This window comes from Pithys albifrons, chromosome 6 (assembly GCF_047495875.1).
Source record: "Pithys albifrons albifrons isolate INPA30051 chromosome 6, PitAlb_v1, whole genome shotgun sequence".
In the NCBI taxonomy this organism is placed as follows: Eukaryota; Metazoa; Chordata; class Aves; order Passeriformes; family Thamnophilidae; genus Pithys; species Pithys albifrons.
In genome coordinates, this window is record NC_092463.1 from 10,944,064 (window position 1) to 10,967,125 (window position 23,062).

Here is a 23,062-nt window from a genome sequence, read left to right on the forward strand (position 1 = left end):
TTCAGCCTGGGATACAGCCAATTTCCCTTGCCATGCCACCACTGCCCAGCAGGCACCACCCTGCAGTGGCAGGGAACTGGCTTTGACCCCAAGCAATGCCTTTTGCCATACTGACTTACCCATCTCAGAGAGCAGCAGTCGCTTTTGAACTGGGTAAGTAAGATGCAGCCTCACTCTCCAGTTACCTGATCTTTTGCTTTTTGGTAACTTGACATTTGGGGAAAAAAAATCAGTTGTTTAGTGACAGACTATCTCTGCCTCTCATCTTCTCTGCCACATGACCCTGCTCTCTTTGCACAGGGTATAGGTTTCCAGTAATGTGAGTTCCTGTTGGGCTCCACAACAGCCTTTCCAGAAAATGCTAAAAATGTACATTGCATTAAAAGGTGAATGAAGATGAGCCAACTGCCTTGCTGCTAGCACAGCAAGGCAGGGTACCACCAGGGTGAGCAGGGCAGAGAGGGAATCCCAAAACAGAAGCAGGGAATGTTGAGCTGCCTGGTCTAGGAAGGGCTCAAACAAAAGCGATGGTGATGGCAAATTCCATTGATGTAAATCTGAATTTATAAATGTAGGAGCATGTGGATTGGAGGGCCTGGGCGAGTATTTGCATGCCTCAAAGGCAGGCTTAGAGTGGGCTTTTTTCTCTGTATTTGTGGTAGGACACACCACAAAAAACCCTTTGTATGTTTAAACCAAGACACTGTGGATACACCAGTTCTTCCAATCAGTACAGTATAGGCATTTAATAGGCTAAATGGTGTAATACATCTGCAGGACATACATTAGTCGAGTGTTATGTACAGGTGGCATTTTACAAAATTAGAAAGAACTGAAATAGACCAAAATCCAACAATATCTTACTCCATAAAACTTCCTTTCTGCACTACGTGAAATATTCTACAAGCTGGACTAGAAAAATATGACTGAATGTCTTTTTTTTTCTTTTTAGTTTCTACAAAGCTTTTAATCCAGAAAAAAATACAAAACAACTATTGAGTTTATTTGAGAGACAACACTTGCACACAGACAAAGTAAGTGAACATTCATAGACCTGCAAGTTGAATAAATAGGGCTTGTTTGTATAAAACAATTTTGTCTCTATCTTGCTCTCCTGTTTTAGGGCCTCTGGCCCATGTTCAGAAAAATAAAAATGGGAGGCGGAGTTTCGCTTTGCATGGTTGTTAAACTGAGGCCACACAGCTTTAGGAGAAAGCTTTAGTTTGAAGCAAGCACTTGCTTCAGGTAAAATACTTCAGGGAGCAGTGCAAAGGAGGGAAAAGGAAAGAGAGGAGTAATTAGGCTGGAAGAAGGAAATCTGGAATTTCTATATGGGCTGTAGCTTTACGTGCAAGGACAAAAAAGAAGTAGTGCTGCTTGCATGGCGTTTTTTCAGGGTGTACGTAGAATTTTGTTGTTTCTTTGAGAAACTTATTTAGGGAAGTGCCATTGACCTCAGGTGGAAATAGGATAAGGGCCATCCAGAGCAGGAAGGGAGGGAGCGTCTGAAAGCAGATAAAGAGCACATAAAATTGGGGGAAGTGTTTCAAACAACTGGTTTTCCTTTTATAAAGCAAAAAGCAACTTAAGTGATACATCTAACGTCATTCCTCACCGAGCTGGGCAGATGCAGATTGGAAGGAAATCACACAGCTAAAAATATGTCGTCACTGTTGTTGTTTTCTCCCCAGAGCTTTGAAAAACTTTTTGACAGTCAATGCAAAAGCAGCATTTAAAGAACACCTCCCATCAGTGTGGCTGCCTCACCAGCACGGTTCTCTTCCCGCAGTGGTGGGTCCGAGCTGGGGACCTCTCCTCACTGCTCAAGTGCTACTGCAACACATAAGCTTGAGCTTGTTCTTGTTTTGCTGGCTTTATCAGAAAACTGTCACCAGGGAAGGGGGGGACAGCAGCCAAATTTAGGAGGTACTTTTGAAACCTGTGGTTACTCTGCTGAAATTTGGTGCTCTGATCAGAATCCCACTCACCCAACAAAATAATTCTGTGACAATGTAGGCAACAAAGTCTACATCAAGAAGGCAAAACAGATTGTTATATCAGTTGAGAGAGCAAAGTTTAACTTAATATCACATTATACTGTACTACACTGCTTATAAAAAGGGTCCTAGATCCCAAACACCCCAAATAATGAGCTTTAGTTTTGTACATAAATTAATATTGTTTTGAAGTGAAATAGTCTCTTTCCTTTGTATTAAACATTCATTGCACAGAATTCTTTGTGAGTAAATATATTAAATTTGGTTGCTAAGAAGGTATAAACTTAATACATCTGGTCAGTAAATTTTATTGACCATCACACAATTAAAAGTTGCTGTTAGAGAAAATCATTAATGGAGAAGAGAAAGCACTTGGAACTCAACTTAGGAGTTAATACTGTAAGAAATTCTGTTATTTTCATTCTACCTACAGCAAGTGGATTCTTCTGGATGCAACATTAATTGGAAGTACAGACTCCATCCAGCCCTGCAGAGATGGAGAAAGCCAACTTCACAGTTTATGGGACACTCAACACTGACACAGTCAAACCCCTCAGAGTACACACATTATCTCTCCCCACCATCACCATCCAAAGTGTTTTGGGCTGAGATAGGTGCTTCTCCTGGGATGGTGGGAGGGAGTCTCGTGGGGGTCCCTGTGCAGGAAGGGGTTCACCCCTGTCAAAATGACCCCCACATTCCCAAGGAAAATCCACAGGAGGCCACCATGAGCTCTGGGCTCCAGGAGGTGACCATGCATCCAAAGCCAAGAGGGCTGTGAGGGCACCCCTTGGCACATATGCTCCCACAAGCAGTGCCACTTGGGCAGGAGGGAGGCAGATGTTTGTCCCACCACCAGGGCTCTCCTCAACCCCCTCCTACTGCAGGGAATTGAGGAGAGACCTCTGGCTCAAGGGGAGACCTGAAGCCAGACAAAATGAAAGACAGGTTTGGGATGTACTATGAAGTTCCTGCCCCTACCACTACCAGCTCAGGCTGAGGGAGGAACAGCTGTGCCTCTGCACTTGGGTTATACACCAAACATATCAAATTAAAAATGTCACAACAATTTCTATTAACAAGGTGGGATAAAGCCAACCCTGGGGCGAGCAGGAGCCATCTCACTGGCTTTAAGGGAGGCAAGTGCACCCCACACTATGGCTGGACCTGGCCTGAATAGTGCACAAACAGCACAGTCCACACAACCAAGCCCAGCACAGATAGCCTCACTCCACAAACACCAGCGACTGGCTCATCACTTTGTCAATGTACAGTGAGAAAGCGCTTCCAAAAGACATCAGCCTTACTAAAAGGTGGCTAAGGAAAGGCTGGTTCATCCAAATTTGCACAGGTTAGCCAAAGGGAGAGAACTGCTCTGGGCTGCCCTGGGGCTGCAGCTGGGAGGCAAACCTTGCCCTTGTGTCTCTATACAAAAGTTACAAAATCAACTGGTGACATTATATTACATCTATTGTCCATAATATCACAGTGCTAGTTTTAAATGGCTAAAAAAATGAAAGGTTTTAGATTTAAGATATCCCTCCTGCAGAAACACAACACCTTTGTCCTGCTCTTGATACCTGAAAGCAGCCTTTCTTGAAAAAGGTAAAAACAATGAAATGCACTAATTGAAATTAGGAGCATCTTTTCCTTGACAGTCTCATATTTCCTAACACATCCCACTGTTTCCCAAGGGAAAATTAAACAAATAATATGAATCTCAGCCCAAAAATCAAAATGTTAAAAGAACAGTTCTAAAGCCCAAATGCTTCTTACCAGGTACTAACTAAATAAAACCCTTGCAGATTTAAATACAGATTACTTTGACATGTCTTCAGAGTGTGTTAGCTTTCCAACAACATTCACAATGAAGTTTCACTTCTGAGGCCATGGAGTTCCTATTCATGCTCTTCAGTTCTGCTTTCCAGGGTATCTGTACTGTCTTCCATTTCTTGAGCTGGGTGTGCTAAAGGATCTGCAAAGAAACAGCTTGTCAGTATTTATTTCCCCATATAGGTTCAACCTTTGCTTGGTTCCCTGATCCACCTGGCAGTTGAGCTGTTAGGGTAATCAGACTTGATACAAGCAATTTTCTCTGCTTGCAAACCAGTAGTTAAACCTGGAGTAGGGAACTCTGAGTGCATCAGTCTGAGAACTTAAGACCTCAGGTCAGATATTAGTGAGATGAGGTGATCCCCATGGACAGCCACTGTCATGGGAAGGCTACCTGCTGTCTTAAATCTGCTCAAACTGTAATAATGAATCTAAGATCAAGGCACAAAAACAACACAGAGGCCATGATGGGCAGCCTGGAGGTCAAAAATAGATTTGGCTCATAGATCTACTTGAATGATCAAACCCTGTGGTTGTCATCACCCAGAAATGCCAACTGGAATAGCAGGTGATTTTACACTTCAGGACCATTTGTCATCACTCCTTTGATGGCAAGGGAAGGTGCATCTTGCACCCCATCCTGATTACTGTGTCTGGGCATTTCAGTGGCAAATGCTGGTACACTGAAATGGAAAGTGGGTCACTCTTTAAGAGAAAAGGATAGCACTGAGATGAAATAAAAAAAGAGGAAATAAACAGACCAGTTCCACACTGGAGCACTCCCTGCACAAGCTACAGTCCAGCAAACTCCTGTCTTTGGCAGTATTTACCCCACAGTGACATTGCTAATCATAGCTACATATTTGTGAATTCCTGATGCATAAACATACTCCTGAGACACCATGATGTTTTAAAAATGTGCAGCTGTTAAAAACTTTGTTTCTAGGATAGCAGACAGGGAGGTAGATACAGGCTATTACCAGAATTACTGTTTCTGAAAGTGAACTACTAATATGCAGTGAACTAACTGTCTGTTGGCCATGTGAGTGGCTGATGCAGATGAAAACACTTAAAAGCTACAAGGAAATTTTCAGTCCACAGGACTCTCTAGTGCAGGTGTTTCTAGGGATCTTCAAGTACCAACAGTTCTTTGGTTCACTGTTAACTTCAGTGCACAGCATGGTCTGAAACAGCTATTTTCCTATGGGGTACAAGGATGAAAGTTACTCATTCAGACCTCCCAGATCCATCTGCTGCTGCTGCTTCTGGACACAGACTCTTTGGTCACCATGAAGACCCTTGTCCTCTCCTGATTTCAGGTCCTCGGGAGGCCAGCGCAGCTCCCCACTCTCCACCTCCCCAGACTCAGTCGGCTCCACCACGATCGAAGGCAGTCTTTTGGACAGCTTGGGGTACTTCTCACGTGCATCTGGGAAGGCCTGGTGAGACATTTGGGGACATGTACATCAAAGCCTTGCCCAGGGATGCATAGTCAGAGCAAGCAGAGTACATCCTTTCTACCTTTTAACATGCACTCACATGTCCCTTAAAAAATCCTGTTCAAACTGGTGCAGGGAAACAGTCCTGCATACAGAGAATTTCAATAGTTGTTGAACCCAGCTCCTTGCTGGACAAGTGTGGATGCAGAGGGGCTATAGGTCTCAGCACATTCTCCCCTGTACATGCTGTCCCTTCCCAGGCAAAGAACACACTTCGCTTGCCTGTGTGTCAAGCAGACAATTGCCTTGTGTGATCTGACGTGAGCAGTAAAAATGAGACTTAGGAGACAAAATTTGTTATGCTGCCAAACACTCATGTTTCAATCCTGATGGATTTTTAGGACACAGAAGTCATTGCTGTAATGCTAATCTAAATGGCTGCTGCAGCCCTTCTGGCTGCTGGCCTTTTACTCTGATATGATATTCATGTTTTCTTGCAGTGAGAGTTTATTAAGAAGCCACCATTCTGCAGAGCTATTCTCTGTAATATGAAACACAGTATTTTATGATGCATTCAGGCAAAATAGGTAGCCTTAGAGATGATTTTTACACAGAGGATGCTGCCAGCTATTTATTTTAATTTGTCACATTGAAGCTGCAGGTCAAACACTAACTACACAGTGGTTAGAGCTTGAAGCTGAACTAAGTAGTTTTACTGAAGGATACTGTAACACATAAAAGCACTTTCCTGTTTTCAGCATCCCTGGATTACTTAAATCTCTCAGGGTGCTTTGTGTTGAATTGGTTTTTTCTGGGTTTTTTTGAGGAAAAATCATTCCAGCTCCTCCAGGACATTACCATAAGAAACTCAGTTGTTGCTTCACTGAAACCTTATCTCATGGATTCCCAAACTTCTGTATACCTGCACCAACAAGCTGCACACCTCTCAGTGCTACCTGAGTTTTATTTTCATTTTATTTTTTTTTTATTTGTAACAATAAAATCAAGATGCATGCTAGGAGATCGAACTAGTGGTTAAGAGCAAGAACAATCCCAGTTCAACTTCAGATGCTGCCACAGGTTTGCTGTGTGATGGTAGGAACCCCCAGACACATCTGCAACATGTTCCCCACTGAATCAGGGTTTCTGTTTAGACCAAGCACAGCTGGTTATGTGAGCCAGTCTCAGCACAGCTCCTGCAGTAGAAACATGTAAATATTCCCTAACCACCATAACAGAGGGTATATTCCTCAGAACACTGACAGGGACCAGTGGGTGTCATAACCCACTGGAGGTGTTTGCTCCATGGTTTTTGAAACCTTCCTTCAACTCAGCAGCTGCATTCTCTAAGACCTAGGGTTTAGATATCCCACTTGGCATCAGAGATGGCATAGGGTGGTAAGCCCTTGGGAAGAGTTGTGTGTCTAGGAAGCAGTATGCACAGTTTTAACATTGCTCTGATGCCTGTATCCGACTTCTGGAGATGGGGAAGAATAGTAAGCCTCATTCTTATGCCCTCAGTTCCCATGGTAGTGTTGTGAGGATTAATCACGCTTTGCAAATCTGTACAAAGGTGAGAAACATTGTGTGGTATTGTTAGTGTTGCAAAGGGGGACACAATTAGGAAGCTATTTCTTCTGTGAGAAAGCCCCTTCAGTACAACTAGACCAAGTGAATCACCCAAGGTAAACCTTTCTGACACTTCCCCGAGCTGCACCCGCAGGGTGTAACTCATCCTGGCCAAGCAATGCCACTCATGCTGCCTTATCAGAAAAGTTCCCCTCAACTTCCCATTACATTTCCACCTCCTGAGCTGTTTATAATTTGGAAAGACAATTCCATGGCAGCTGTCTCGACTGGGTGGAATTCTTAACAAGCTGCTAAGACAGTCCTGCTATTTCCAAATATGAGACAAGGTACGATCTCCTTGGCCAGGACAGGTCCACCGAGGCCCCTGGGCAGCTGTGTACTCCTCTGCAGAACCATGGTGGAGCCCAGGTCCCTGAGCCTCATGGCTCAACTGGCAGAAAACAGCCATAAAATCGTGGGCAAATTGCTGTCTTTCCTCCCACGGCTGCACATGCAGGTGACAGTGACCTCTTCCCCTGGCTGCTGTGCAGCCTGCTTGGGTGGCAGAGGGCTGCATGACAGCCAGCCCATCCCCAAGCCTGCTGGCAACTCCTGGATGGGAGATCCAATACAACAAAAATCCCGCTTTTTCATCTGCTCTCTGAAACCCAAGGAGATAAAACAGAAAGATCTAAAAGTGTGCTGAGAGACAACTATTATGGCTGCAAAAAAATTTAGGAAAGGCCCTTGTGTAGCCTCAGCCTGACTACTTTTGTTCATGTCATTCTTATATGGTCTTTTCTCACACCAATCACATAATTTTTTTTTCCACCAGATCCCAGTATTTACCATGTCCCTCCAGGAATGAGTCAGGACTAGCAGGAAGCAGAGCTGCCTGTCGGGCCTCGCTGTGTTTTTCTGCAGAAGCTGGAGTGCATGACGAGTGGGCAGGAGACTGCAGGAAAAGAAGGACCAGTCTCCTGGACCAAGTGCTTGGAAGTTGCTGGAAGAGACCTGCTTTTTCCACTGAGTCACTAACTTTGCACTATATCTCATTTCTATTTGATTTTTCCATCTCAGGTGGCCATCACTAAAACGTGGATGGTAGCACCTTCTCCCAGAAGTGAAAGGTAAAAGAGCTGGGGGAAAAAACTCTGGAGCATATGATCACAGACACCACAGAACACCATAGAACACCTAAATACATAGGTGGGAGTTGGGGCTGGGACAGAGTTTGGGCTGTGTACATTAACACAACACTGAAAACCCAGAACTTGGCAATAAAAAGGAAAGAGAGTATTGAAAATACGCTCCATGAGTGAGCAGCATCTATCCTGTGAAGTTGCTGAGACATGGGGAAGCCTATGGTATGCTCTTTAATTGCACAAAGTTTTTCATCACATGCACAAGTGATCAAAAAGGAATTTGCAAAATTTCAGTTCTGACACCTTGTGTTGAGAAGCAGCTCTGGGCCAACCAGGACACATTTGGGTGGTTTGTCCCTGGTAGTGACACAGAATCATGAGCACAACCACAGAGAACAAACTGGGCCGTGGGAGCTGTCACAAGAGGGGCTTGAGACATCGTGATCCCTCCTGCTGGAATGAGCACTGTGGGCAGGTACATGAGTGGGTGTGTGAGACTGCCTGGGGACAGAAAATACTCCTGCACCTACCAGCAAATGGCCCTGACCAGTGCTGCTTCTGTGTTGCCACAGCCATTTATATGAATTACACAATCATTTCAAATGATCTCTGTTCTAAAAAGGGAGCTCCCTCTGAGCCTGAGGAAACTCAGCTTATTACAAGGATGACTGTATAAAAGCTGTGGCACAGTACTGGCTGGATGTCTTCATTGCACAGTAGTAGCTCAGATCTGAACCCTTGGTGGCAAACAACCTCTTTGCCTGTATTCCTGCAGCATCCAGGCATCACTGTCACTGCCCTGCAGACCTGGCACCAGATAAAACACTCTTGCCAAACTCCTACCTTTTAATAATAAAACCTAAGTAAGATCAAACATGTATTTCAGAGCTTGTTCTTCCAGCAGTTATGCTCTACAATTCAACATCTACCTGTGTGACAGTTATTGGTTGCATTAAATCGCTTTTGATAAGCAACTTGGGATACTTTTCAGTTCTGCTAAAGTTACCTGGCTTGAAGGGCCTCCTTCTTCCTCAGGAGTCTGACTGAGCACGAATTCCTCCATCACCGGTTCTCGTGTGTTCATCACCTCTGTCATGCTGTCAATATTAAAACAGAATGGGAAAACTCAGCTCTGAGCATTAATCCCCCAGTTAATTTAACAAAAGGCACTGGCTTCTCATACTGGTTAAGATAATTGTTACAGACTGTCCTTCCTAAGCAATCCACCAAAAGGTGTTTTCTTGACCCTCCAAGCCAACTGCTACTGCTGTGTCTTGTGATGCTGAGCAGGACATCAACCCCAGTTGTACCATGAACAGCAGAGAAGAGCCCCACAGAGTCCCAGGGTCACCAGCTGGAAAGTGGGAGTCCTCCAATGTTATCAACAACCAGCTTATTACTGATAGATGAGCTTAGAAATTGCATCTTGTTGACCAAAAAAAGTTACTGGTGGAAATAGCAGTCTTGAATTAAATTCTTATTCTGATTCTTCACAATGTCTTCAATACTTGCTCTTCCAGATGTCTCTTCCATTTAGTCATGAGCCAGCACTTCTTTTTAAACTGTTAATTCCAGACATACCAGCTGTATTGGTGTGTAAGGACCAGATTTTCAATAGTCTTTACTCGCCTGAGTGTTCAGAGGAGTGTTGAGTGGGATTTTCAGATGCATTGGGGAATGTTTGGCACCTAAATCTCATTTAAATCAGGGACTTAGGAACCCACACTGTTTATGTGCCCATTAGGCATCCCCCTGTGCCATTTGGCCCCCTAGACACTACAGCACTGGCCCTTGAGCTTACCTTGTTCTGCTGAGCATTGCAGCACTCCAGAAGAGGGGTAAGAAGTGGCTGCAGGTCTTGCTGCAGGAAGCTCAGCCCAGCCCAGGACTGGGGAGCTGCATGTCTCTAGGGCATTGGGATTTTCCCCACATTGCAATTTGTAGATACAGCACTCTACTGAAAAATTTGAGAACGCCTGAGAACTTCAGGATGCATACTAAGTGTGTAGGAGCAAACAGAGCCTGATCCACTCTGACCTAGAGACTGAAAAGGCTACGTTCATTTTAAATGTGAACACATCAGCCCTGGATAGATTTGGCACAGGGCTTTTGCTCTCTTTAGCTGGCATTCATCAGGTAGAGCAGTTAGTGGCTGCTGGATCCTCCTGCAGCACGCAGAAAGCAGGCATCATCAATTACACCGCCCTGCCACCTGCCACAGCAAACACCCCTTTAGGCACGACTAAATGGTGCCATTAATTCAGGTCCCGCTTCACACACAAAAGCCTTCTTTGTAAAGGCTGCTCCTACTGAGAAATGCCAAATAAAACATCTCAAGGATAACTTGTTTCAGGCTTACATTACCAATTACCCCACAAAACTAAATTTTACAATATCTGCAATTACTACAAAACCCTTCACAATGACTTTAATTATCTGTGGCACAGAGCAGCACGATAGCGCAAAGACTTGAACTCCCACTGCATCACATTTAACGAAGAGCACAGCAGATCCAGAAGCCATGAGCTCAGCTGTGGACCAGGACCCAATACCACAGACATCCATGAGCTTAGGGAAAAGCCCTGAAGCAACAGACTTGGACCTGACCAACAACTGAATGAATCCACATTCTTCCTGGTACGTACACACATACACACACACACAAACAGGACAGCAGAACCAGGCTTGGAAACTTCACAAAAGGCTGAAACAAACCCCTGATCTGGGCACTTCCCAGCTTACACAGCCTGAGTCCTCCCACAACCATGGCACAGTAGAAGAGGGACAGATTCTGCCTGCTAGAAAGAGAGTTTTGACTTCCTGCTCTTGCTTGGACCTGTGCCACTCCCCAAGGACACCACAAACCTCCTAATCAGTAAAATACATAGATTTTCTGGACACATGCTTTTATTCCTGCAGCACCAAGTGGGCCATACCACTGGGTACTGGTGAACAATAGTACTGAGGGAGCAGTGATCTGGAAATGGGAGACCTCTTCCCAGGGCGGTGACTGTGGGTTCAGCTGTGCCAGCTGTTCCTGCCATGTGAGACAGCACTTAAAAGAAGAGAGATGTGCCCTTGAACCAAAAGAAAAGTAGCACTGCCTCCAATACCTCCTCCCTCTGAACACTCTGGTGCTCATGGCATTCTTGCCTTTTTACCCCATTCTGGCCCTGGTCTCTTCCTTGATCCCAGAGGAACCCTTTTGCATCCCTCCTGCTGCCCCTCCAGCACTGCCTCTGTGAATGACTACACCAGGTAATAGCAGGACCATGCTCTTCCAGCCCAACTCTTCAGGAAGAGTTGGTGTGGGAGGCTTTCACACCACGTGTTGGTCAGACTGAGCTGAGCCTGGGGGAGCACTGGTCCTGCCACATGACCATGTCCAAAATGCACATCTTTCTCTTGGCCTCCTTTTTGGGGTTTGATGCCCCATCCCCAGCCATCCTGGATTGCACGGGAAAGGGAAACAAGAAAGTGTGTGTCCAGATGAAAATAATCCTGGAGCCTTTGTGTGGGGCTGGTATTTATGAAGTCTGGGTCTTGGCAACCACACATAAGACATGTTCCTCTGTTGTGTGTCCCAGGGGCTGATCCCTGCAGCCACCAGCAGTCCTGCAGACACTCGTTTATTTTAGCCTGGTTTATTTTAGCAGCCTTTCAATACATAGCAAGCGTTCAAAATATTTCTCTGTCCTTGTTCCATGGGACATTAGAGATATACATCCACACATGCACTGTCAAATGTCTCTTATGAGCTCGAAGATATTGTTAAGACCTCACAAAATTCTATTATTGAGCAATAATTGGCTCCGTGCTTCCCTAAGACCACATTATACCCTGTAGATTCTTTCTAAATGACAAATGATTTGGGCTAGAAAAATGGTGACAGTCCTGCCAGTGTTACAGCAGATGCCTCAGTGAATCAGCTCCCAAGCTGTTGAAGCTCAGGCCATTTCACAAAATCTGTGCAGCTTAAGGCTTTTGATTGAATAGGATGGAAGAAGTGGTTGCACTTGATGTGCTTCAGAAAAGAACATGAGGCCATGCAATTGGCAAAATAATTAGGCTTTAACTGGAATAGATTAATTGTTCCAATCTCACTTAGAAACAGTTAAGGTAAGCAGAAGAATCTATATGGACTGTGAAAGCAGTGATGCTTCTAACAAGTTTAACTACATCTTTAATACTAAAAATAAGTAGATGCAAAATAATTGAGAATGCTACTACAAATCTGTTAACCTGAAACTTCAAAATCACCTGTAAGACACCACTGAATTGTTTACAAAGCCACATAATCTGAAAAAGGGCCTTGGTGGTGCTGCTTAGGGCTTTTTGAACTGTCAGAATGTTCATGTGCAGGAGAATTTTTTACTTTTCAGCCAGTGTTGATGGAAAAATATTAAGCCACATTTAGTGCGCTTTTATGTGATATGTACTAACATACAACAGAAAAGTGACTGATACAAACAATTATAATAACTACAGCTCTTAAATTTGGTCTTGAATTCATTTTCTGTACCATAGATGATGGCATCACCAATGACATACAGTAGCCATAGTGATGAAAACAAGGCAATAAAAAGCATTTACAAACAAAGAATAAATTCTGTTCTGGTGGATGAGTCATCTACTCTGAACCTTAAAATTCTTGTGGCAGTAAATTAAGAGATACATTACTTCCCCTAGGTTAAATTAAGTACAAATTAGGGGAAAATAAAACAAAATATGTTCTTGCATTTCCATGAGAAAACTACATTTAGAGAAGTTTATCTTAAATGCAAGTGCTACAGTTGCAGACCCACACTATGTTATCTCTTTCCAGAGGCATGGAGGAAGTGCACAGCTCACTTTCTGCTGCTCATGATGGCACTAACAAGGTCAGTAACATACAGAGCAATATATAGGCTGACAAGTGCTAAACCACATACCATAAGAAAGTGTTTATTTTTATTTGAGGTTTTTAACAGAGGGCAAAACTGACCTGTGAAATTCCTGGGGGCAAAGCAGCATTTGAATGAAGACCAGCTTCAGGACTCAAAAATGGGCAGCACTCATGTGGCTATGGAAAAGAGGCAGGTTGTGTGATGCAAGCAAAGATTTCCTTAAGGAGGCAGGCACAAACACATTTTAGGGACAAGCTGAGCCATGATTAGGAAAAGTGTTACCTGGAGCAAGGATCGGTCTAGAGGATTCTCAGACATGCACCAAACTGAGGCCTGATTCTGGCCAGAGCATGAGACACTGCAGAGGATAAACAGCAACTACAGAGCAATGACAGAAGAGAGCACGTTACCTTCAATCACATCAACTAATGTTGCTTCCAAAAACTGTCCTTGCTGCAGGCGTTTTCTTTGCTGATGAAGTGTTGTGCAAACTGTCAGATCCTAGAAGTGTCTGAAAGAGACAAATACAACAGAGTCAGAGCTTGCGACCGAAGGGACAACGCTGGCAGGGACTGGTGGGACAGAGTTCTACCAAAACCTTGCTGCAGAAACTCCTACTGTTAAGGTGTGTATCATTTTCTACGCAAGATGGGATTTGATCTCACTAAGGACGAGGCTCAGAGAGCACCTTGCGAATTATCGAGTCAATTAATGTTCCAAAACAACCCAAAGCCCTTAGCAGAAATACCTTGCAACCTGACTCTTTTTGTGATGCTAAACCTTATTCCTCAGAGTGAGTTACACAAAAACTACTGAAACTGGGACACTCTGAAATTCTCCCATACAGAAATTTTAATGATAGTTAGAAAACTGGAAGATAAAAATGTGTTTCCTTCTCTGGCAGGATCAGTTTGTTTAGTGAGACACGGTTCAAAACATCAACGAATGAGATTCCTGCTCAAGAAGCTACTGGTCAAGACACAAAGAAGACAACATGTGCTGAAACAAGAATATGTTAAGATTACGATACTGCATGGTTCTTTCAGAAGTCACAGGAGCATTGATTTTTGCAAAGGTCTACTCTAATTTGAAAGTAATACTTTGACTGGTATCAGGACAGGGAGCCTGCTGAGCAAAGGTGAGGACCCCACCATTTCAAACTGTGAATCACTGATTTCTGATGACTTCTCTGTCAGAAAGCCTTAGGTGAAAAGCTTGAGGAGTTCCAATGCTGAAATGTAGTCAGTATCTTGGCCAGAGATGATTTTCTGAGAAATTTGTTTAGGCCTACAGCTTTCCAAATATATATTCATGCCAGCCACAGCTATTTCCTTGGATGGGGAAAAGGTGTTTTCGATGAAGTGAAAGGCACTAGTGTATATATTTTACATTCTCCAGTGGTTTGGACTCCAGCCCGAATGATTAAACAAATCTACCTGTTCTGGAAGCCTACCAAGATTTATAACACTGGATTAATTGCACACTGATTTTATTCAAAAACAGTGACAGATGAAAAATTGTGCACTGCATTCTGGAGTTTCTTTTCATGCCACAAACCACACTTATTGGAAATTAAGGAAGCAGGAAATCACTTCTCCATCCCTAGGATTAAATTCAGAAGGTTTAATTTTTGTCTGGCATAACCAATGACCAAATCAACTTCAGAGAGGCTACTGTTTTGTACCTTAAAAATTCATGACTGCACTCAATGCTTGCCTCTTATGACAACAAGAGAGCATCTGATACCACGTTATCCAATACTCTGGGAAGAAGATTTTTATCCCACTACCCATTACAAAACCTCTGTTATTAAACCTGCAAAAATTCAGCAAAAACTTGTCTACCTTCAACATCTCCTTCAGAAAAGACAGGATACAATAAGAACAATTATTACACTGAGTCACCCATAAATGACAGACAAAAGGGTGTAAGAGATAATAAACCAGCCACTACATGGTTGGAATCCAAGCCAGGCCACTTGCTATTTAGAGGTATCTTCAGGTGCCTGATTAGTAGTATATAAGGATCCATGTGGTACTGAATGAAGTAAACCCTCCCATTCATTGCTTTCTAGTCTCAGCAAAGAACTTCTGGATTGAACTGACCCAAGCCCAATGCCCTCTCCAGTGTTTTGGGCAACTCTGTCCTATACTGCATGCCATGTTGGAGAGGGGCCATCAACCCCTGGAGCTCAGCTACTCAAAAGCTGTAATAAAAAGAAAATCAATTCAGGATTTCAGCCTGGAAGAAGTCCGTTATTCCAGGCCCACAGCCATATTTAAAAACAGAAAATACTTCTTCCCAGTCAAGATTGTTGTAGAGTTCATTGTTTCCAGCATATAAAACTACAAGAACGCATTTATTCTCTGAAGAAAAAATACTCACTTTACCTACCTAATAGATGTGATTATCTTCTTTGGCTGACACTAGAGGAAACATAAACTAATACCCTTCCCCCTGTGATACTGCTTAATATTTTAAAAACAAGGCACAGCTACTGAGACTGTGCAATGAATTTTACTGCAATGGAAACAGTCAGGAAATTACTCAAGAAAGCCTTTCCCTGCTTATCTCTTCTTGTCCCTTCTTACTTTTACCCACTTTTGCTGCCTTCCAACCTGGAGACCATTTGCTCAATGTACCCTCTCCCAACCTACTCATCTTCTGACAGCAAAATAACTTGCCCTTCTTTGCCTCAGCTTGACCAAGTCATCTCAGAGACTAGTGACACTGCCTGGCCACCCCTCCTCTAGACTTGCAGAGCCCTGCTACACCTGCCAGCAAAGGGACTACTCCAATGAGCTGGTCATGTCTTGCCTCTTTAGGAGCCATAGCACCAAGCAAAACAATTGTAAGAGAACTGTTTTCACCAGTGAGACCAAGCAACACTTCAGTGATGGCTCCTTTGCCCAGACCAGGGGCCCTCAGCCCACATAAAGGGATGGATTTCCACCTGCACTGCTTGGCATAGGTCACAAGGCCAGGCACTGAAATGTGCTTTTCGGGCTCCTCTCCTACTTTGAAAAGCATCTGGAACACATTGGATGTTTGGAACTTCTACAGCCCAAGGAGACAGTCTGTCCCAGCAGGGTGGGCTCACCACCCACAGGAGGACAACTGGTACTGGGGAGCATGAGAGGGATGTTGGGCAGCAGTTCTGGCCAGCTGGGGTGTGTGGAAAGCCAAGCCTGGCTGTCTCTCCTCAGACATGACTGGCCCTTCCATATGGGGCGAGGAGTTCACCATGCACAGCAGCAAAGGCTCTTCTTGGGATAAATCCACTGTGAATTGCAAAGTAGGTGTTTTTTAAGGCAAGCGTGCCTCATTGGGCAAAACAGAAATGGGAATTGGCCACAGATTGCAATCCTAGCAGCCCACAGATTGGCCACTTGTTAAAAGGGGCACGTTTCAGAGGCTCTGAGCCCCAAACCCTTCTCCAGCAGGCAGCAGCACCTCTAAAATCAGGGCACTTTTATTTAGAGATTCCTCCTACTCTGAAAGCATCATCCCTTTTCTTTAAGCTTCCCCAGTGTTGGAGACAACTGGGTGGCAGAGGTAGACCTGACCTCAGGGTGCCAGAGCTGTTGTTAGATTAGCAGAGATGGCAGGATGGCCTCCTCCCCTCCCAGGCTTCACAAACTGATCATTCCCTCACTTAGCACTCATGAAATATTATGATAACAGCCTAACAATACCAAATTGAAGGTGCACTTTCTAACAAATAAGTGTAGATAGGAGGCAGAAATTGGCTTTGAACCGCGGTTCCACTTGAAAATCTATCATTTTCCTGGCATGGCAGAAGCGGGAGCCCTCCCCTTCTCATTTCAATGGGACAATCCCAAGGGCTTTACCAGCCCCGTATTTAAATTGTGCTGGATAGACACCCCCCACTCGGCTCTGCTGGCTCAGCATCGTTCACAGGAGCACCATAAAGACGGAGCTCCAGGTGCTCAGCCGCGCAATCACAGCAGACATGCAGTTCACACTGATTCCAGATTCCACCTCAAATAATCCAGGAATGTAGCCTTGGGTGTCCAGGCTTCCCCTGCCTCACCACCACAGCCTCTGGATAAATGCAAACTTTTCTTCATGCAAGGAGTCGAGTCTTTGTATGTGCTACAAAAAGAAACCCCTGCTATTGATTACCAGGAAAATTGGGACAAGGTGTGCATAAGAATGGTATTAGGCAGGAGGAGCAATGGCCTACTGCTTGCATTTGGCAGAGTGGAAAATTTCGATGGGTCATAGTAAACTCTGCTCAGCAAGTCCTGATAAACAAACAGGTCCAAGGAGGTTTTTCCACCCAGAGAAGAAGAAAGGGTTCCTTATTTGGGCCACTGTACTGCAGCCAATCAGGCTGTCGGTTCAGCCACAGTGGATGAGAGAGAGATCTAAGGCATAGCTAGAGTTGTTGTGGTGGATGAAGCCACGAAGGGGATGCTCACACGGTACAAGAAGGTGCACGTCCATGCAACAAAAAGTCAGTCAGCATTTTCTAGGGCCAAGTGCTTCTGTGGATCCAACTCTACTATGTCTCAGTCTCCTGTTAATGTCCTAGGAGGCCAGAACTACATATTATACCAACAGAGGCAGCCTGGGTCATCCACAGGTAGCACCTCACCCAGTACCTCTGCCGAGGGTGGGGCAATAGCTTCATCATCTTGGCACAACCCAAAACAAGCGCTTACCTCAGTGACACCCTACAGCCTCCAGTTTTCATGACTGCTAAGGAGCTCAGCTTTTGGACATTGTGGATAGGAACTTTGACAAAGTCTTTGTTTCTCCTGGTTGTGCATTTGTAATGGATGCACTTTATGAAGTGTGGATTCCATGGGACTAGCAAAATGTAAATCACTGCATGGCCCATAGAAGATAAATGTATGAACTCCTATTTAAACCTCCCACTTCTTTGTGGATGCAAATCTCTTTCCTAAGCAACTGAGAGAAGTGCGATATGTGTCAGAGTCTGGAGATTAGAGATCTGTTCCCTCGTTTCAGAAGCTCTTGTCTTTGGCCACCCACGCAGTACTTGAGTTCTGCTCTCCGCAGGCCAAAGCTGCCTTCCTCTCCTCAGCAGTGTGTGTTCCACAGGAGATGTCGATCTCTCTCAGGAAGTAGCGAGATGAAATGACTCTCAAAGTGGAGGAGCAGGCATTTCAGCAGGAGACACAGCACACAGTTTGGGAGAGCGAAAAGGGGTAGGAGGCTGCTATTTCCAGACCATGCTGCCTCTCACTGCTAACTTCGTGGCAAGCTGCAGTTTTTACTGTTCCTGCTCCAAAGAAGTTACTGGGGTAAATATCACCCTGGGGAATTTCTCAAACACTCATCTGTGGACTACCAACACTACAAAACACAGGCTTGCAAAGGGCCGGTACTGGGAGATCACTCTAACTCATCCTCCTCGACTCCTGGTGTTGCACAGCAAGGGATCTCAGAGCTGCAGTTCTTATGTCCCCAGCTCTTGCAGCGCTATGACTACACAGGAACTCAGCTTCCAGTTTGCTGTAATTGTCCAAATTCCTACTGGCTCTCTTGGCAAAAAGAAGCAAAAAATTTCATAAACAGTCAAAGAAGAACTAAATGGAACCAAAATGTGCCTATGTTCAACTATCACAATTTTTAAAGTAATCTCATTATTTGGGGGGGTGATTCAATTAAAAGCTTTTTCAAATTATATTGGCAATGCTGCTTGCTACGAGTGCTTCCTTGGTGGATCCTTCTTTTTTCCTTTTCTTTTTTCCTGGCTGCTTTAAAGAAGCTCATTTATTTCAGCTCTTTGATCTCAGCACTAAACTACCTGGGCTTCCTTGTGGAAGATGCCACAAGGGATAGATATGGCAGGGGAGAAGAGGGGGCAGCCAGCCAGGAGGATTGGAGATAGGGAAGGGGAGCAGACAGCCAGGAAGGATGTGTAGAGCAGTGGAGGGAGGAAGAAGCAGAGCAGATGGGAAGAATGACTAAGCCAGCTCTGAATGCTGGTAGACCTCGATATCGTGGAAATCTCCACAAAGGCTTCATGGAACCGAGTGCCGAGAGAAAGTTTGGATTTTTTTTTTAACATCAGATTCAGCAGCTAATTGATGTGAGAGGACCTCATTAAGAAAACACCCCCATCAAAATTAGAGATAAGCCTCAACAAGCTGTTGAATGTTTTAAGAGGCATCTCTTCTGGTACTTGCTGTGCAAATACTCTCTCATCTGAGAACTTGCTTTTGGGATCGGAAATGCCTGTGCTGAGCAGAGTGATTCTGGGCTCTGCTCACACAGTGAACCTTATGTTGGCTTTAATTTCTCAAAACAATCTTATGAAGCCAGGCATCTTACAAATTACTATAACATTCCTTCTAACTCAGAGCATTCATTACTAAAGGGTCTCAGAAAGAAATGGTTTTGTTCTTGGGTTCTTCTCTGAAAGATGTCAATTCTCTCATCCCTCTTATTTCACACCACAATTATCTCTCACCTTGCAGCACCCATAGGAATTGGTGACAGATGAAAATTGGCTTCCTGTGCACCTTTCTACTATTCCCTAGGTATTTCTGGATAGTCCTGAATTCACACCACAGTCCCATGAGCACATGAGATGGGAAAAAACATCTCAGAGCATCAACACAGAGTACTTGATTCTTAGATTGAAATGTCATGGGAAATGGATTGTGAAATGTCTGATGTCTTTCTGGCACTGTGAAAGAATACCCTAAATAGTCTATCATTGGGCTCATTTCTAGGTAACAGAGTAGGATAAGAGGTTAAGTGCAGTAGATCAGTATTTACTTAAAAGATAAATTAATTTTTTCCTTGTAACTTTGGGGGAATTAGAATACACTGCTATCAGTACTGTAACATGAAACAATATCAATCATTTAGAAGATAATTTAGTAAAGCAAATGAAGCAAAAGTGTTAAGATGTAAAAAAACAAGGAAACAAGAATCCAGCAGACAGTCCTAAGAGAACAAAGACAATGAAGTGACTATTAATATTCTCTCTTGGCAACTAACAGCACAACTGAAGGTATCACGATATCACAACTAACACCAAATATGCAGCTGATTTTCCTCCAGGAATTAGAACTCTGTCACCTAAATTGAATTTCCAACTATGGGAAGTTGCTCCAGCTCAAGGCAGAGAATATGAGAACACCATGTCCTGCCACAATACGAATGGGCAAGATGGAGGATGAGGACAACACTTAGCTAAAAATAAAGAAATCATTAGAAAAATTAAAATTCCATTTTTTTTCAATGAGTCATTAGCACTGAAAGCAGATAAGCATTAACAAGGGTATGAGTCTTCCTGCCAACCAATTAACATTCACCTTCCGGATTCAGAGGTCTCCTAAATATTTGCACAGAGGCAGTTTATGCGTGTGCATGTCAGAGACAGAACTCAGCTGAGAATTCAGGTTACATCTTACACAAGTTGCAGTGGTCTCAACAGAGGAGTTGGACATGGACTATTTTCTCCTTGTCCTATGGGACATGGATACTACTAGGTACGCTGGTGAGAGAAGGGGACTGTCTTGCTGGACCACACCTTCTTCCAGCACTGGTATCTGCTTTGCAGAGGACTGCTCATGCTCTCTCCAAACCATGAAGGAGAGGTGGTCCCAGCATCTGTGGACTTATAATCAAAGAGGGACAAAGACTGAAATGAGATTTTAAGGACCTGTTAGTATCAATCAGTTGACTTCATTCTACCTGGATGTTATGGGTTGGTAGTTTTCCTGGGGTTTGCAATAAAGCCTTCCTTTGAAGATTGAAAATACAGGAAATTGATTATTTTACAGAATTTTCTGGAAAATGTACATGTTTGAAGAGCAAAGGGAAAGGCTACTGATGAGGCAGAAGCTGGTTTCCTTGAAATCTTGGCAGAACTTTTCCTGCCTTTCATGACATAAGATCTGTCCCAGATCAAAGCTTCTCTGACTGACCCCTCCAACACAGATGTGGTTAAATGGGCTCAAACGCAGGGACATAATTTAAAAAAATGAGAGAGAAGGAGCAATATCAGCCTGAGATACTGTGGGGTTGGTACCTGATCTACGGAAAAGCCTGTTGCTTAATACAAAGAGATCATTGTGAGAAGGGAGGGAAAGTAGTGACTAAATTTGCACATTCATTTCTCCTGCTAAGGTAATGTACCAAAAACATTGGAGGAAATTCCACCTGATTGACAAATTGTCAGGCGAGATCAAGAAAGCAAGGAAACCAGGTCAAGTCATTCTCCGTTTGCTTGTTTTCTCTCTGTAATTATGATGTTGACTCTGAAAACATGTTTTTTAAAAGGCATATTAATTATCGAAATCCTGAGCTGTGAGCTGGATTCTTTTCTGGGCACAAAATTTGTTGCTCATTAAAACTAAGAAATGGAAAACACTGGCTTGAGCCTGGCTGTGTGTAGGCAGATTTCCCTGCTTCACCTTCCTTTATAGGCTACTCATAAGGAGGCATTGTGCAGCAATCCAAGCTATAGGGCAGGTGTGAACACCAGCTCTGAGTCCTTTCAGTAAGACGCGAACCTATAGCCAGGAGGGCTTCCATTGCTGTACCGACTGTACAACTGCAGTAAATATCTGAGTCAGGAAAAGACTAAGGGAAACAAATTTCTCTCTCTGTATTGCTTATTGTGGCTGGAGGGGTTAATGCTACATCCAGGCTAACCCAACTCCCCTCCACGACTGTAGCCATATTCAGAGATCTACAAACACGGCTCTGTCCCAGATGAAAAGAAAATTTTTGTGGTATGTTCATTTGGCAGATGGAAAATACACCCCTTGCTCAGAATGAAACATAGTCCTCATTTACAGAGCAAAGTAGGTTCTTTCATTCTCTAAAAGTAGTCGTATGTGTGGTATTTGCTACCTGATGGGAAATGCAAGATTCCAATGTTCAGTTCAGCTCGTCTGCAAGCAAAAGCATCATTGTCTTAAACTTGGGCTTTTGTCAGCTGCTTCCTCGCCTCAAAAGTTGCCTTGGAAAAAAAACCGGCACAAACGAATAGCTGAGGCGATCGCAGCCCACAAACCAACAACTCCTCAGCGCTGCGCTCATTCATCAGGATTCCTTCACACAGCCCTTTCGGCTGCCGAACGAGTTGGGTGGTGTTTCTTTTTTAAACGAGAACCCTTTTAAAGAGAATTCTTAACACCCTTCACTCGAAAAAACCAAGCATCTGGAGAAACAAGCCGCGGCAGAAGCGCGCGTTCCGCCTCTCCTTCCCCCGTAAATCCCCGCAGCCAGGCGTAGGACTGACACACTTCTCCCCGCTCCGCGCTCCCACTCCTGGCTGTCAACCCGACCCGACCCGACCCGACCCGATCCGCACCGCACGGACCCGCAGCGCCCCGCACCGACCCGAACCGACCCGCTGCCTCAGCGCTGGCCCGGCTCCGGCCGCCGGCTCTGCCACGGGCGCGCCGCTCCGCGAAGGTGGCGCGGACCCCCATGGGGCTGCGAGTGGGACACTTACAGGTGGCCGCTCAGCTCTCTGCCTCTGCGCCCCCCGCACTCCCACGAGCCCGGCGAAGACCCCCCGTCCCCCGTCCCGGCTCACCGTCGGGGCAGGCGAGGCGAGGCGGCAGCCGCCCGCCGCCCATGCACGGCGGCAGAGGGGAGCCGGCAGCTCCGTCAGCGCGTCCGCATCCTCACGGGCCGGGCGCTGGCACCGCCGCCGCGGCACCTCCCCGCCCGCAGACCGGCCCCGCCGTCGCCAGCGCGGGGAAACCACTCCCCCGGCAGCGCCGGCGGGGCGGTGCAGCCACGGCCCCTCGGCACGACACGGCTCGGCTCGGCTCGGCACGGCCGCCCCACGGGGAGGGGGCGCCGGCGATCCTTGCGGTCCCGGCACTTTCTGCGGACACGCGTGAAACCGCACGGCCCCGTTCACCCTCGACCCCCGCACGGTGCCGGTTCCACACAGCGCGGACAGAGGTCCCGCAGGGGTCACTTCCCGGACCAGTTCCCCTCCCGCGTTTTGCTCACAGGCGTATGGCTGACACGGGGCTCCCGACCTCTCCCTGCAGCAGCCCCTGATGAGAAAACGTCGCGTTCAGAATGCACAAACTTTGTGGTTTTTTTGGAGGGGTTCTTTTTTGTGCAGGGGAGCAGGTGCTCCATTCCGGGGTGAGTTTCCCAGTTGCATCTCCTGCCCACGGCAGGGACACGCTCTGCCGTGCGCAGCATTCCACCAC

General features: G+C 45.2%; 1 protein-coding gene across 3 annotated transcripts; it reads right to left on the reverse strand.

The window, feature by feature from the left end:
• Window positions 1–718: 718 nt before the first annotated feature.
• On the reverse strand, window positions 719–22,606 carry LBHD2 (LBH domain containing 2). 3 transcript variants are annotated; one of them, XM_071557461.1, is made up of 6 exons: window positions 22,426–22,606; window positions 13,280–13,380; window positions 12,968–13,045; window positions 8,990–9,080; window positions 5,068–5,269; window positions 719–3,972 (listed from the first exon to the last, which is right to left on the reverse strand). In XM_071557461.1, the coding sequence occupies exons 3-6, from the start codon at window positions 12,994–12,996 to the stop codon at window positions 3,896–3,898; spliced, it is 399 nt and encodes a 132-aa protein (XP_071413562.1). In that variant the 5' UTR covers window positions 12,997–13,045; window positions 13,280–13,380; window positions 22,426–22,606; the 3' UTR covers window positions 719–3,895. The 3 variants fall into 3 exon arrangements, with proteins under 3 accessions (XP_071413562.1, XP_071413563.1, XP_071413564.1); XM_071557462.1 differs by lacking the exon at window positions 22,426–22,606 and adding an exon at window positions 22,342–22,407; XM_071557463.1 differs by lacking the exon at window positions 12,968–13,045 and having other exon boundaries at window positions 22,426–22,602.
• Between the last annotated feature and the right edge of the window lie 456 nt (window positions 22,607–23,062).